A 15,847-nucleotide genomic window follows, 5' to 3' on the forward strand; every position below is an offset into this window, starting at 1 on the left:
GTGGAAATCAATAGAATCCATCCCTGCCCACAAGTATAGTAATACCTGTAAATTTGGACCTTTTGGGGACATTTTTTAGGTCCCCATGAAGAAACAATCTTATAAAACACAGAATTTTTAAAATCTAAAAGTGCATAGTTTTTGAGGGGTAGTTTTACATGTAGGGATAGGATAAGGGGATAGAAAATACAGTTTGTATAGTATAAAATACCACTGTGGAAACTTGTGTGTGGGGGGGGGGGGGGGGGGGGGGGGCGTGAGCATTGTTGTGACAAATGAGGACATAAATTTGCATAATGACACAGGTATGACCTATTACAAGGTGAAGTTGACTTATGAGGACATTGCCCCATGTCCCCACTTTTCAAAACGCTTATAAATCATACAGAGTGAGTTTTTTGGGAGGAAAGTAGAAATGCACAGTCTGCTGTGAGGGCTAAGTTTGGTTAGGTATAGGGCAATAGCACATATCGGTTTGTATAGTATAAAAACCATTACGCCTATGGGATGTCCCCACTTTTCACAAAAACAAACGTGTGTGTGTGTGTGTGTGTGTGTGTGAGTTGCGTCAAGTCTGCTGCGGGGCGCGTCTAAAGGGGAGGTCAGGGAAGCTATAAAAATGTAGTTAGGGGGGAGAGCAAAACGCAGGTTACCCGAAATGGCTACCTTTCTTGTCGTTATTACGACGATTCTTCTTACATTTGGGATAGTGTGGATATGCGGTTACTCACGGAAAAGGTGAGATGAACTTCATTAACAGAAGTCTCTTTTGAATAACTCAGATCTTCACGCTTAACGGTCGTAGGTTAGTGCACATACAGTATAACAAGCGAAAAAAGTAAGGTATATGCTATGGTTATAGCTGTGCGTTATGTTACTACAGGAGGAACTGAAGTTTGAGGTCACGTATGGTAGAATTATCATACTACGAGCTATGGTAAATTGTTAATTATTAGCGCAACAGACGGATTACAACACAACTATACGAAACAAACATAGAACAAATTTTTTAACACATTCTTCAATAAATAATATGTTAAGTCTGTGTTAGTATATCAAGTAATATGTTGGTTAAATCTGCTTACTATTAATTTTGAAATATCATTTACAATAAAAAAAGTTATCCTTGCCACACACACACATAACAAAAACATAGCACTTTGCAAAGCATTTGCTTTTCAAGATGCACGTGTTTATTTGTCTGATCTTTGACGCGATCGCGCGCAGCAGTGCAAAGTTGATTCTGTGCTTAGCTACTTGATCTAATATATATATATATATATATATATATATATATATATATATATATATATATATATATATATATATATATATTTAACGTTAAGTAGCAAATGAGAATCGCTAAAATTAATGCATATATTTTGAGACAAAGGTCTTCTTAACAATTTTCAGTTTTGTTTAAGATAATTAAAGCAACAATTTTTTAAATAACGATAGATTATGTAAAAGTATGGTTTTTGGGGTAAAAAGCGCCTCTGCTGTTGGGGCTAAACGCACACAGTAATTAACATGATAATTAATAGATCGCTGACTTTTCCATTGTTGACATGGCATGGTTCAGATGGTAAATATATTGATATATTATTTTGTTATAAATATCATATATTATGTATGTGTCCATATTAGAGATAATCACCATGTTTAGAATGAAACCATCATATTTAAAAACATGATATTAATCATATCATATAATAAAATATATTTTGCTGTTACTACTGTAAATAGATTTTCAATTATTATTGGATCTCCTTCAATACTTTTAGAATCGTTAATTATTAAAATTTTGTTTCTGTATTTAAAAATATATTTTTTTATATTAACATATTTTAATGACAGTGTATTTATTGAACAAAAAATGTTATTATTATTATTATTTTCAAATTAAGCAGAAAACAGTACAAACTTTGCTAAAGTGATTGTTTTGAACAAGTATTGACTTTATTTTAGACATTATTAAACAAAACATTATTTTAGCTTAAGTATTTGTATCAATACTGTGTGCCTTTTACCCCATGCCGGTGGGCCTTTTACCCTGTGTGTGGGGTAAAAGGCCCCTGTTGCCACCTCATACATTTATAAGATTTTTAAACAAAATAAACAACTTGAATTATTTATTTTCACACAAAATCTGTTGCTCCATTAATGTTCAATACAACATATATATTTTTTCTGCAATTATACGCATTTTACGCCCAATGAATAGCACCTTTTTTCTTAAGGTGGGCCTTTAGCCCCATTATATATAGGCCTATAGGCTATGTTAATGATGTAGAGATCTTACAAATATACATATCAGACATGATGCATGTGGCTAACTGAGAACATTTCTCTACTTCAGTGGTTTTCAATCCTGTCATACAAGCACCCCTGCCCTGCACATTTTGTATGTCTCCCTTATCAGACACAGCCAATTCAGGTCTTGCAGTCTCTACTAATGAGCTGATGAGATGAATCAGGTGTGTCTGATAAGGGAGACATACAAAATGTGCAGGGCAGGGGTGCTTATAGGACAGGTTTGAAAACCACTGCTCTACTTTATAGCCTACAGGAAATGTGACAAGTTTATTATTAAAACAAAACTAAAAAAAAAACATATGTCCTATATGATTATATTATTAATTTTTAATTGCTAACTATGCTCTCTGTTACTGTGTGTGTCTATTTACAGGCGAAAAGGGGAGCCTCCATTGATTACTGGTTGGCTGCCATTCGTTGGTGTCACGTTGGATTATGTTTCAAACCCTTTAGGCTTCTTAAGAGAGACACAGAAAAAATATGGGAATGTTTTCACATGTAAGATTGCTGGGAAGTACTTCACTTTTGTAACAGACCCTTTTTCTTTCTCCATTGTGATGCGGCAAAGCAAACATCTTGACTTTCAGAAGTTTGCTGTTGGTTTTTCACACCGGGTAAGTGACTCAATACGAGGGGGTGGGGTATTATGAAACAAGCCTGGATCAAGAGAGTGTTGTGTTCTGATCTCCAGAGGCTTTTCTTTGAATGTTAATTTTTATCTCTTTAAAAAGAATGATCAATAGCCTCTCAATTCTCCAAAGAACCAGATTCATTAACAATGTAAGCTATGAGGCACAGTGACATATAATCTGTAGAATGTATAAATGTATGTGGAGATGCCCAGTTTGCTCCTGCAAAAATATCTCCCTTACTGACAATAGGTAGCCCAAAAGGCTACCCAAAAGCCTCCACCATCCAATGGGAAAGCATTGAGAGGAGGTCGGCCTACTGTACCTTTACACTAAGTAACCCATCAAATGAATAATTATTCTTCCAAAAAGATAATGTCCTGTTCACATATAAGCACAACCCTTATAAAACTATACTATAAGACTACTTATTACAAACATAATATACTTAAAAAGAATATACTTGTATGAAAAATAAATGTAATGTTTAGATGTATGTTAATTGCATTTAAATTCAAATGTATTATAGTTAAAATGTATACTGAAGTCAATTAGTTGAGAATTTTGGGCCACTAAGGAAGTGCTTCTTTATATGTAATTCCATTATTTCAAAATGACTTCATTATTAAATAATTACTTATATTGACTTTGAGATATGATTAAAGTGTACTGCCGAATGTACTGACATGCATTGTTACGGAAGTAGGACTCAAACAGAGAAGTTAGTGAATAAACAGGTATTTATTGATGAACAGCAGAGCTATGGATTCAGGATCAGGTGAGTGAGTAATTCAACTGACCAGATAGAGAGCGTTGAGACGGTAACTGGTATCTTTGTCTTGACAGGTATTCTAGGAGCAAGGAGCTGAACACACACCTCACACAGGCGGTTTCTGGGACAGGACGCTGGAGCAGACTGACTGGGGCACACTAGAGAACACACACTGGAGAGAACACTGGAGGTAAGTATACAAGGAGGTAAGTAGCAGGTAATTCGCTGTGGTATCATAAGCAGTCCTCTTTGTATAAACGAGACCGGACAGTGAGGTGCTGTGAGGTGTGTATTTATGGCTTGGGTGATGAGTGGTTCAACGACGTACAAGTGTGTGTGATCAGAACTCAGGTGAGGGAGTGCCCTGTGATTGGCTGGTGATAGAGCCTGGTCGATCTGTAACATTACCCCCCTCTCCACGGCCCGCTCCAGAGGGCCGAGGACCCTGACGTCGTGGTGGTCTACCTCTTCCCCTGGGTGCTGGACGATCCAGGTGAATTTTCGAGCAGTGTGGGATCTAGGACATCATCTCTGGGAACCCAGGATCTTTCTTCTGGGCCTTACCCCTCCCAGTCGACTAGGTACTCCAGCTGACCACCTCGGCGCCGGGAGTCCAAGATCTCCTTGACTTCATAGATGGCGCCGTCTTCTAGAATCAGTTGGAGAGGGGGTTCTTCCTGCGGGCCAGGCTCTGTGGAAGGAGAAACAGGTGAGAGGTAAGGTTTTAGTAGGGAAATATGTAATGTGGGGTGAATTTTGTACTGAGGAGGGAGCTGGAGCTGGTAGGTAACCGGGTTGACTTGTCTGGAGATGGTGAAGGGGCCAACAAATCTGGGACTGAGCTTTCTACAGGGTAGGCGCATCCTGATGTCCCTGGTTGACAGCCAGACCTTCTGTCCGGGTTGGTACTTGGGGGCTTCGGATCTACAAAGGTCGGCTGTCATCTTGAGCCTACGCACTGCACGCTGAAGTTGGTGGTGAGCAGCGTCCCAGACCCTCTCGCTCTCTCGGAACTAGTAGTCCACTGATGGTACTTCCGAGGTTTCCCCTAACCAGGGGAACAGGGGTGGCTGGTAGCCGAGCTCACACTGGAAAGGAGTCATTCCGGTGGAGGGCTGGCGCAAAGAATTCTGGGCATACTCGGCCCAGCCAATGAACTGGTTCCAAGAGTCCTGGTGGCCATGGCAGAAGGTTTGCAGGAATCATCCAATCTCTTGGATCTTCCTTTCAGTCTGCCCGTTCGTTTGGGGGTGGTATCCCGATGACAGGCTGATGGTCACACCTAGGAGTTTGAAAAAGGATTTTGAAACCCTGGATACAAATTGTGGTCCTCAGTCTGAAACAATGTCCTCAGGGATTGCCGTGGGAAGACCCTTGAGGGGGAGAAGGCGACATGACTTAGAAAATCGATCAATGACCACAAGTATGCAAGTGTCACCATCTGAGGCTGGGTGGTCAGTAATGAAGTCCACTCCTAGGTGTGACCCGGGACGATTGGGAACGGGCAGTGGAAGAAGCTTGCCTGATGGTAAGTGGCGTGGACTCTTGGACGTGGCACAGTTGGCACAACCCTGGACGAACCTTCTACTATCTTGAGCCATGTTAGGCCACCAGAAGCAGTCTTTTAGCAGCGATAGGGTGTTGTTGGCCCCTGGATGGCCAGTGCCCAGAGATGAATGAGCTAATTGGATGAGAGATGTGCGTTGAGCCCTGGAGACATACTGTAAGCCGGGTGGACAGCCCGGCGGAGTGGCCGTGGAAGCATTGGAGGAGGTGAATGGACTGGAATCCCATTGAATGAGGCTTACGATGAGCTTTTCGGGGATGATGGATTCTGGTTCCTCATTGACTTCTTCAGAGGCATGGAGACGAGACAGGGTGTCGGCCTTCACATTCTTGGCACCTGGACGATAGGAAATAGTCAAATTAAAGCACGTGAAGAAGAGAGCCCACCGGGCCTGGCGAGGATTGAGTCTCTTGGCCTCTCTTAGATATTGCACGTTTTTGTGATCAGTGAGAACTGTAAACTGATGATGCGCTCCCTCCAAACAGTGCCTCCACTCTTCAAGGGCCAGTTTGATGGCAAGGAGTTCTCGGTTACCAATATCGTAGTTCTTCTCCGCCGGGCTGAGCTTACGGGAAAAGGCACATGGATGGAGTTTTGCTGGTGTCCCCTGCTGCTGAGACAATACTGCACCCACTCCTGAGGTGGAAGCATCAACTTCAACGATGAACGGCTTGCTGGGATCTGGATGGACAACGACTGGGGCGTTAGTGAATGCTTTCTTGAGTTTCTCAAAGGCTTCAGAGGCGGCTGGTGTCCAGGCTAGGGACTTGGGTTTGTTACATAGCAGGTTGGTAAGAGGGTTGGAGATGGTGCTGTAATTGTGGATAAACCTGCGATAAAAGATCGAGAATTCCAGGAAATGTTGGAGTTCTTTTATAGTAGCAGGAGTGGGCCAGTTTCTGATGGCGTCCACCTTCCCCTCGTCCATCTGGATGCCACTGCTGTCGATGTAATATCCAAGGAACTGCACTGAGAACTGGTGGAAGGAGCATTTTTCTGCCTTGAGGAATAATTGGTAGTCTCTCCCTTCCCCTCGTCCATCTGGATGCCACTGCATTGGTAGTCTCTCAGGCATTTCAGGACCTCCGCAATGTGTTGGCGATGTTCGGCCATGCTCCGGGAGTAGATGAGGATGTCGTCAATATAGACCAGCACGAATCTATGGAGATACTCCCGGAGAACCTCATGCATGAAATACGGAGGGGGCGTTGACAAGGCCATATGGCATGTCAACATATTCATAGTGGCCAGTAGGGGTCAAGAAGGCTGTCTTCCACTCGTCCCCCTCATGTATTTGGATGAGGTTGTAAGCGCTGCGGAGGTCCAACTTGGTGAACACGGTGGCTCCGCGAAGATGTTCAAGTGCCGCTGGGACGAGAGGAAGGGGATAACAGAACTTTACCGTTATATTGTGGATAAATGGATAAATCTTTCCACGGGGCACTGGCTCACCCGGTACAAGATCTATTGCGCAGTCCCATGGCCGGTGTGGAGGTAACTGGGAGGCCCTCTTCGGGCAAAACACGTCACTGAAGTGGGAGTAACAGGTGGGAATGGACACTGATTGTTTCTCCAGAGGGCTTTCTAGGGACGTGGAATTAAGGGCTACTGTCTTGACACAGAGAGAGGTGGGCTGAGGAACATGAGGGAAGCAGCCAGGAAAACATTGGTTACCCCACTTCAGGACCTCACCAGTTTGCCAGGAAATATGTGGCTCATGTTGTGCAAACCAGGGTCGACCGAGAATGATATCTGCCATGGATCCCTCCAGAACCAGTAGGTGTATCTCCTCCTCATGCAAAAGTCCAATCTTTAGATGGACAGGGCCGGCACTGAATCAGACATCCTTGCGGCTTAGAGTTTTGCTGGTTACCGACTGGACCTGGTAACTGGTTTTGGTGGCGGTTGTCTGGAGGTTGAGCTGGCAACAGAGGCCTCCTGAAATAAAGTTCCCGGCAGAACCGGAGTCGAAGAGGACATAGATTGGAAGAGAGAATTTAGGAGCAGTAAGCATAGCAACAATTGACAGTGGTTTCAGGTTCTGAATTGTCGGCTGAATCACACTCACTAGGAGTCGAGGTGGGCGGACTGGGCAGGGCGCTCGTAGATGTCCTTTAGCTCCACAATACATGCATAAGCCAAGGTTAAACCTTCGCTGTCGCTCATTGTAAGAGAGGCGAGCGTTATCCATTTGCATGGGTTCATTAACTGGTTCTGGAGGGTTATTATTTTCTGGGTGGCTGAGGAATGCAGGACAACGAGAGAGATGATCTTGTTTCTCAAAACAAGACAACATCCGAGTGGCACATCTTATGGAGAGCTGAATGAGATTTTCCAAACCGTGAGAGTCGTCATAAGTAGCAAGTTGCAAGCGCAGTCTGGGTTCCAACCCTTGACGATATGCCGTTAAGAGTGATCTTTCATTCCATCCGCTGGCTGCTGCAAGGGTACGGAACTGGAGAGCATATTCATTACATCGTGCCCTGGCGCAAATGATATAATTTATCACTGATTGAAATATCATAGGCAGGTTTGCCAAAAACTTCTCTGAAGTGATTCAGAAAACTACTCAATGTTTGTGTGACAGTACTGTCTTGAGCCCAGATAGTCTCAGCCCATTGTAAAGCTCATCCCTGCAGCAGCGAAATGATGAAGGCTATCTTGGCTTTTTCATTGGGATACAGCTGCGGTTGCATTTCAATAGCGAGGGAACACTGAAGCAAAAATCCATTGCACTCCTCCGCCATGCCAGAGAAGGGCGCTGGTTTGGCCATGGGACTGGAAATTATGGTGGAACTGGTGACGGAAGTGATGGGAGGTGAAGGTGGTGGAGCTGGTCTTAGAGCTCTATGGAGTGCATTATACGAGTGCTTGGAAGGGATCAGGAGTGCTCATGCTGTTGATCCGTCGGTGTTGGTTCGGTCTTCTGTTACGGAAGCAGGACTCAAACAGAGAATTTAGTGAATAAACAGGTATTTATTGATGAACAGCAGAGCTATGGATTCAGGATCAGGTGAGTGAGTGAGTAATTAAATTGACCAGATAGAGAGCAATGAGACGGGTATCTTTGTCTTGACAGGAATTCTAGGAGCAAGGAGCTGAACACAGACCTCACACAGGCGGTTTCCGGGACAGGATGCTGGAGCAGACTGACTGGGGAACACTGAAGAACACACACTGGAGAGAACACTGGATGTAAGTATACAAGGAGGTAAGTAGCAGGTAATTCGCTGTGGTATCATAAGCAGTCCTCTTCGTATAAACGAGACCGGACTGTGAGGTATGTGTATTTATGGCTTGGGTGATGAGTGGTTCAACGACATGCAGGTGTGTGTGATCAGAACTCAGGTGATGTGATGCATGTGGTACACTAAAATACTTTAACATAATTTTTTATTGAAATTTGTATGTCATGTGTTTAAAAATATTTGCAATTACATATTTGTAATGTAGCAAAAAAAAGTAATGTTGCAAAAGTTGCAATTTAGTACATTAAAAATATATTAAGTTTAAATGTAATATCTGACAACAGTTAAAACTATAACCAAGTTATTTGCATGTGCTTTAGTATGTTAGTCAGCACATCAAAATACTGTAAGTGTGCTTCTTGAGAGAACAATTAAAGATTATTCAAATATATTGATTTATAATGTACTTATACTTAAAACTTTTAATTTGACAGTACTACAAAGGTCATTTTTTCAAATTTGTACTTAAGAAACATAGCCATTAAAAAGTATTTTTAATGCCTTTTACTTAATTAACATTATATTATTTGCTTTTTAGTTTTTCTTATTGTCTTCTTTTTAAATTTACTTTAAAGTTTTTAATACACTACAAGTGCATTAAGCATGGACACAGATAGCAATTTCCTCTCCTCCTCCAACTGAAATGCATGTCATTTCAAGTCAGTACAGGAATTAGACAAATCAAGGCCCTCAAGAACAAAAGCCAAGTTATGCAGCAAACTTGTTACCATCTAAGATAAAGTTTAGACATCCATGATGAAGCTGCATGTCTGAACAAGTCATGTAACTTACCCACACTCTTAGCCTGTACTAAAACGAGGAGTAAGAGTGTTTTCAAGGAAAGAGCTTTTATACTTTATGAATGCTCTCTAGAACAGTGCTTCCCAAACCAGTACTGGAGGCCCCCCACCACTTTTGGATGTCTCCCTTATCATGCACTGTTTGGTGGGGAAGGGCAGATGTGTGAAGCACTGTAGAGATGACTGAGTTCTCAAACATGCCACTTAAAATCACATAAGGAGCATGTTAATGGACTCTGGATAATATTTAAAAAATATTTGGAGGGCCCAAGTGCATTCAAATGCGGTGATTTTCTCCCTTTGCATGCAATATGTTGGCAAAAACAGGCACTTTGCAGCTAGGTTTCAAACCGCAGGTTTCACTGGAACCTGAAGCTTGCAACCCTAAGTTATATTTTAGAAAATCCAAGGCTCCTCAGAACACTCTCTCAAAGCATTCCGATAAAAACACAAGGTGTTTCTGCTGAACTGGTGGTTCTGGTCGTCAGGAGACTCAACCTCTGTAATTATTTCCCAACAATGACAGACCTCTTTGGAGTGAGGATAATGAGTGAATATTTGAAAGAGAACTCACAAATTGTTGGATCTTATGACAAAGTGTTGTGATGTTCCTCATTTCAATCACTTTGAATATAATGGAATAAATGTAAATCTAAAACATTGGCTAATAACTGGGTTTGATCCTGATTCTCTGCCTCTGTTTCTTATATGTCTGTTTATCTTTCTCTTTCACACACACAGGTCTTTGGTCATGCTGACTTTAGCTCTTCACTGTTCAGTGAGAGTTATAGGGAAGTTCACTGCATTTTTCGACAGACACTTCAAGGCCTGTCCCTGCAGCAGCTAACAGAGACCATGCTAGGCAATCTGCAGATGGTATTGGAACGTGGTCTACCATATGAGCATGACTGGCTTGAAGAGGGTCTTAAGAGCTTCACAAACCGCATCATGTTTGAGGCAGGGTTTCTCACTCTGTTTGGAAAGGATGCAGGGTTTCTGCAGGCCGATGGCATATCAGACACCCGAATATGCATGCAGAAATCGATGCAAGACTTTTTGATATTTGATCGTGCTTTCCCTGTACTGGCTACAGGGGTTCCCATTGGTCTGTGTGCAGAAGCATGGCGAGCAAGGGAAGCTTTAGCAGAGGAACTGTTACATGATAAGCTTCATGACCGGAAATGCATCTCAGATCTGATTCAGCGCAGAATGGACGCATTTGACCGCATGCATTTGGATGAAACTGGAAAAGCAAGGACACACGTGTGCATGCTTTGGGCATCACAGGCTAATACTTTGCCAGCAGCTTTCTGGAGCCTGTACTACACATTAAGGTAAGTTGGAACATTACATAGGTAATGTAGACACTGATAAAATCAATGTTAAAATGTATAGGTCAAGTATGCAACAACACTAACTGACAACGACTGTAAGCAAAAAAAAAAAAAGTTAACATTAATTCCATGTTGGTAGTGTTAAATAAGTAAAAGGGAACATATGGTTTGTCAGATTAAACTTTAATTAAGCATTATGGGATGTTGTCATACTGAAGAGTTCAACCGTGTGAGATCAGTGTTTCTATTTTCTAATTTAAACTTGGAAATAAACAAAAAAAAATATTTTGAATAATTAAAAATTATATGAAATGTGATTATATTAAATGGGGAATATTTTCTAGAATTCCACAATATTTATAAGTAACTAGTGACACTGACTTTGTACAAACTTTTGTACTTGTACTTCTGAAAACTTCTCAAGTTATACCATATAACATGGATCATCAGGTTCTGCATGTGTGACGCTCATGCCAGTTCCTAACGAAAGCAGGCCATTCCAAATATTAACACATTGTAAAATTATGTTGTGCATTCAAATTATTTATATATTCTCCTGAGAGCCATAGAAAAAAAAAAAGGTTTTGTAAATTTTCATTTTTAACATCATTACATTGTTTGGAGCATAAGAAACACATGGCATATATGCAATTTCTTTCCCTATTCACTTATTATGTCTCCCTAAAATGCCTAATAAGCATGCAGTATGTCCTGGTGCCCACTACAGTGGACATATATGATATTGAATATGTCTTTCTCACAACAGAAAGACATATTCTGCTTTGAAACTCCAGGGCAACCAAAGTTGTTCTGATATATTCATTTATGATAAACAATTTGAAAATTAGACTGATAATGATAATTACAAAATATTATTATATTTCCATAAGAGTGCTGAATTTAGTCATATGTCTGTCATATTTAAAGACCAAGCCAGAGGAGCTATCATGATCAAACCTCCAAATATTTGGTATCTCTGAAAAATCCTAAATCTGCTCTGTACAGGACATCCAGATTTAGAGTCTCTGAGAAATTAACTAAAATATAATGTCCTCTACAGATGACAAAATATATGCCTGGGTCACAGGAGGATATAATGTGAAATGAAAACATGTATTAAATTAGAATACTAGATTTTTATTGTGGTCTCTTACTTTTTAACCTTTCTATAGGCCTGTTTGATAATACATTCACAGTAAAAGTGAATGAAGTAAGCACCTATTTAAATTGAGGCATGTGAATGTGTGTACATGTATGTTTGTGTGTTCTGACCCTCAGGTCTGTTGATGCTTTCACCGCTGCTTGCACAGAGGTCAATAGGGTTTTGTCAGGTCAAATAAACAACCAGGACCAAACGATCTGCCTTTCTAGAGAGCAGCTGGACTCTATGGCTGTATTAGGTAGGTGATTTCTTATGGTTCGTTTCCACTGAGCGGTACAGGTCAGTACAGTACAGTACGGTACGATTCGGGATGGAACACCCTGATCCGTCTTGCGTTTCCGCTGCCAATAGTACACCTTACTTGTTAAGTGTCGTGTATGCTAGAAAGTAGCGATCGATGCCATTCTCGCTTGAAGAAGAAAGCGTGACAATAACTGTTTCTCAATATGACATACAGTAAAGCACAACTCTGCCTCTTTTTGTTAAATGTCAGCTTCACTAATAATAGCCATTATAAAAGTATAAGTACAAAGTATAAAAAGCTTATATAGTAGGAAATAAAGACAAAAGCAAACAATTCAGTCAAATGTACACTAAAAAGTCAGTGCTGTACTATGGTAAAATGAAATAAATATATAAAGTTATGAAACTTTGTGCTCAGCCAAAACGATATGACCCGGAACAAATAATAGATTCTTGAGACCAACGATTGCCTGTTATATAACCAAAACAAATTATATCTCATGTTTAACCGCTACAGAGAAATCAGAGCCAGCGGCAAATGTCAGAAGGACTAGCTGAGTTAAGGCTGCTCTCAACCGGATACATGAGCACTGAGCACCCGGTGATCACCTGGAGCTCACATCTCCGAAATCGACATAGCAAATTTTCAAATAGGCGCTTTCTTTATAAATAAACCACAAATTGTTATTTTAAACAACTACATTATCACCTGAAAAACTCATAAAACTACATTTCATAACACAATAACAGTAATATTTTGAAAATTATGCAGGTTTTATGCAATGACTGATGACTTTTCACAAAAACACAAGTACAGACAAGAACGCATATTGAGAAATGGCTATTGTCTGTGTAAAAATATAAAATTCTAAAATACACTTACATTTTTTTGTGTGTGTGTTTGCGCACTTTGATGTAAATAAGCCCAACACCCATGAACAGTATGGTGGAACGAGTGAAGGAGATGCTTAAGCACACACAAGTGACGATTCTAGTCAACCAATCAACATTTTGCGGTGCGTCTAGCTCCACCCTTTTGGTACATTTTGCTGTGCTTGGTACACCAACGGAAGGGTACCAAAAAAGTGGTACGGTGCGGTTTGCTTTTTTGGTACCATTCACAACTTCTGACAATGGAAACGGAAATAATTGCGTACTGTACTGTACTGAACTGTACCGCTCGGTGGATTATTGCACTGTAACACATGTGAACATATTTATTTATTTATTGATTGATTGATCTCTGCAAGAGAAAGAAGGAAAAGTTCCCCCTTCCCCCTTGGAAGTTTGCTAGGGCCTACAAAATGGCACCAGTTCAGAACCACTGTTTTAGACAACATTGGCAAGCATAAGTTATTGTATGTCAACTGTAAACATAATTATTGTTCATTCATGGCAATTCCTCAAATCCAAGAATACAGTAGGCTTATTCCCAGAATTCTACTAGCTCAGTAACCAGCTTTAATACATGTATTTATTTATTTATTTTTACAGTAGATACCATAAAGGACTTATATTTGTGAAAATTTCAGGCTCCTATCTGGTCCCCCACAAGATTATTACCTGAAAGAGAGAGGGATTTTACAAAATTTCACTTTCTCACTCATTTTAGCCCCCATTAAAAATACAAAATATATAAATAAACAAATTTAAAATAAACAAGTACGCTAAAATAAAAATAAAAATGGTGTTTTTTTTTCAATACCAATACACACAGGTAATCACTCAATTCAAATAGTACAATTAAAATGGTGAAGTAATCAACTTCTGATACATTGCAAGACTCCAGCCATGCAGATATTCAGACCAACAGCATCAAGAATTTTGTATTTGTTTGTATTTTTCCATATGACAAGGAACAACAACATTCTTTCTTGTATGAGACTGCTTAGGTGATATTTTTATAATTTTTTATTAAATGTTAAAGTGGTATCTAAGTTAAATACTTATTTTTGTTTGTTTGTTTTCAGGAAGTATTATTGAAGAAGCGCTTCGCCTGTCTAGTGCCTCCATGATGATACGTGTTGCCAGTGATGACTTTACACTGACACTGGATTCAGGTCAGACAGCTGATGTGAGAAAAGGAGATTACATTGCTCTTTACCCCCAACTTATTCACTTGGATCCTGAAATCTACCCCAACCCTACAGTATGTGCTCAAACTTATTATGTCAATCATTTTTTTATTAACCAATGAGCTCTCTTAAACTACAAGCTTATACAAATTAGACAGGTTTTAGATCATTTCCATCTGTAGGATATTTATAATATTTAGAATTGAATTATGTTATTTATTGTTATTGTATAGAAGTATGGAAGCAGCATGTATGTAGCTTGCACTTACCTTAAATGTATACAAGATTACAAAGATTGCAGATTTTCCTAATGCAATGTTCCTATTGCACAGTTCCGATACAGCATGTAATTGTTATAAAATGTCACTCAATGCATTTAATGTACTTATAAAGGCACATTATACAGTAGTAACTTTGATACTGCAATATTTTAGGCATCAAATTGACTTTTTAAACACAGACAGCTATGTACAGTAAATAAAATGTTCCTCTGTTTCCCAGGAGTTTAAATATAACCGCTTCCTGGATGAAAACGGTCAACGAAAGAGTAATTTCTTCAAAAATGAGCGACGACTAAAGCATTTCTTGTTGCCGTTTGGTTCTGGTGCTAGCGAGTGCCCTGGCCGATTTTTTGCAGTACATGAGGTTAAACAGTTCCTCGCACTGACACTGTGGTATTATGACCTACAGCTCAGTGACCCTGATGCCACTCTGGTTCCAGACAGTACTCGTGCAGGCCTCGGTATACTGCCACCATCACGAGATGTCCTTCTCAGATACAGAAGGAAAACCAACACCACCGCAGAACAATTGAGATAGGAAATGGAGATGGAAAGTATAAGATGCAAGAAAGAACATGCAGATCTTTGCCATAGGACAAGTGAAATGGCAGTTTTTCTAGTTTCTATATGTTAAATGATGATTTGATTTGTTCTTATTGGACTTTGTAAGATGGATTGAAATCAATGATAATGTAACATTTCGCACAAATGGGCTTAATAAATCAGCGACACAATAGTAAACTGCCAATGATGAATATTTGTATATTTGATTCTAATTAGCGTACATTAAAATGCATTCTTTGATAGATCAGGTGGACATGATTGTAGACAAAAAGTGTAAGAAAAGTAAGTGAACCTCTTACTATTATTTATAACATAGTGTCACTTTTCCTGGTTTGTCTGCACTGTAAAAAAAATAGCCAGGATGGCTCCAATAGACTTGTTGGCAACGTGCCGACATATCGTGTCATTGTGCTACAGGCGTCCCAAATTCAAATCCCGGCTCGAGGACCTTTCCCGATCTCACCCCCTCGATCTCTCCCACTCTCCCACTTTGCTTCCTGTCTCCCCTACACTGGCCTATAATAATAAAGTCAAATAAAGCCAAAAATAAAAAAAATCTAAAAATTGCCAGGAAATTACAGGATCAAAAAGATAATTATTTTAAAATAAATTACTGCAGTCAGATATTTACTGTGAAATCAAATGACTGTGAATGGACAGCAGGATGATGATAACATCACAGTAATTTACTGTTCTTGTTTTACTGTAAATTCATATTATAAAGTTGTCTTTAACTGTGCCACTGTGATAAATTGATTTCTTTATTACTGTAATTGTTTTGAAGTCACTGTAATGGTGATTGATGCTCCCATTTGTTTGGGCTCTTTGACACTGCACATTCATATTCAAATCTCTG

General features: G+C 40.0%; 1 protein-coding gene across 3 annotated transcripts; it reads left to right on the forward strand.

The window, feature by feature from the left end:
* The first annotated feature begins 594 nt into the window (after window positions 1-594).
* Window positions 595-15,730, forward strand: LOC306880842 (cytochrome P450 7A1-like). Of its 3 annotated transcripts, none has more exons than XM_079434625.1 (6): window positions 595-738; window positions 2,690-2,930; window positions 10,074-10,666; window positions 11,945-12,066; window positions 14,042-14,220; window positions 14,648-15,533. In XM_079434625.1, exons 1-6 carry the CDS (start codon window positions 659-661, stop codon window positions 14,963-14,965), a joined length of 1,533 nt encoding a protein of 510 aa, XP_079290751.1. In that variant the 5' UTR covers window positions 595-658; the 3' UTR covers window positions 14,966-15,533. The 3 variants fall into 3 exon arrangements, with proteins under 3 accessions (XP_079290751.1, XP_079290752.1, XP_079290753.1); XM_079434626.1 differs by having other exon boundaries at window positions 597-738; window positions 14,837-15,173; XM_079434627.1 differs by lacking the exons at window positions 595-738; window positions 2,690-2,930 and adding exons at window positions 6,943-8,345; window positions 9,022-9,869 and having other exon boundaries at window positions 9,931-10,666; window positions 14,648-15,730.
* The last annotated feature ends 117 nt before the right edge of the window (window positions 15,731-15,847 follow it).

The sequence above is a fragment of the Barbus barbus genome, assembly GCF_936440315.1.
Source record: "Barbus barbus genome assembly, chromosome: 1".
Lineage (NCBI taxonomy): Eukaryota > Metazoa > Chordata > Actinopteri > Cypriniformes > Cyprinidae > Barbus > Barbus barbus.

Coding starts and splice junctions, on each gene's coding strand:
- LOC306880842 (XM_079434625.1), top strand. CDS start 659: ATGGCTACCTTTCTTGTCGTTATTACGACGATTCTTCTTACATTTGGG. Junction 2,931..10,073: donor CTGTTGGTTTTTCACACCGG/GTAAGTGACTCA, acceptor TCACACACACAG/GTCTTTGGTCATGCTGACTT. Junction 12,067..14,041: donor GGACTCTATGGCTGTATTAG/GTAGGTGATTTC, acceptor GTTTGTTTTCAG/GAAGTATTATTGAAGAAGCG.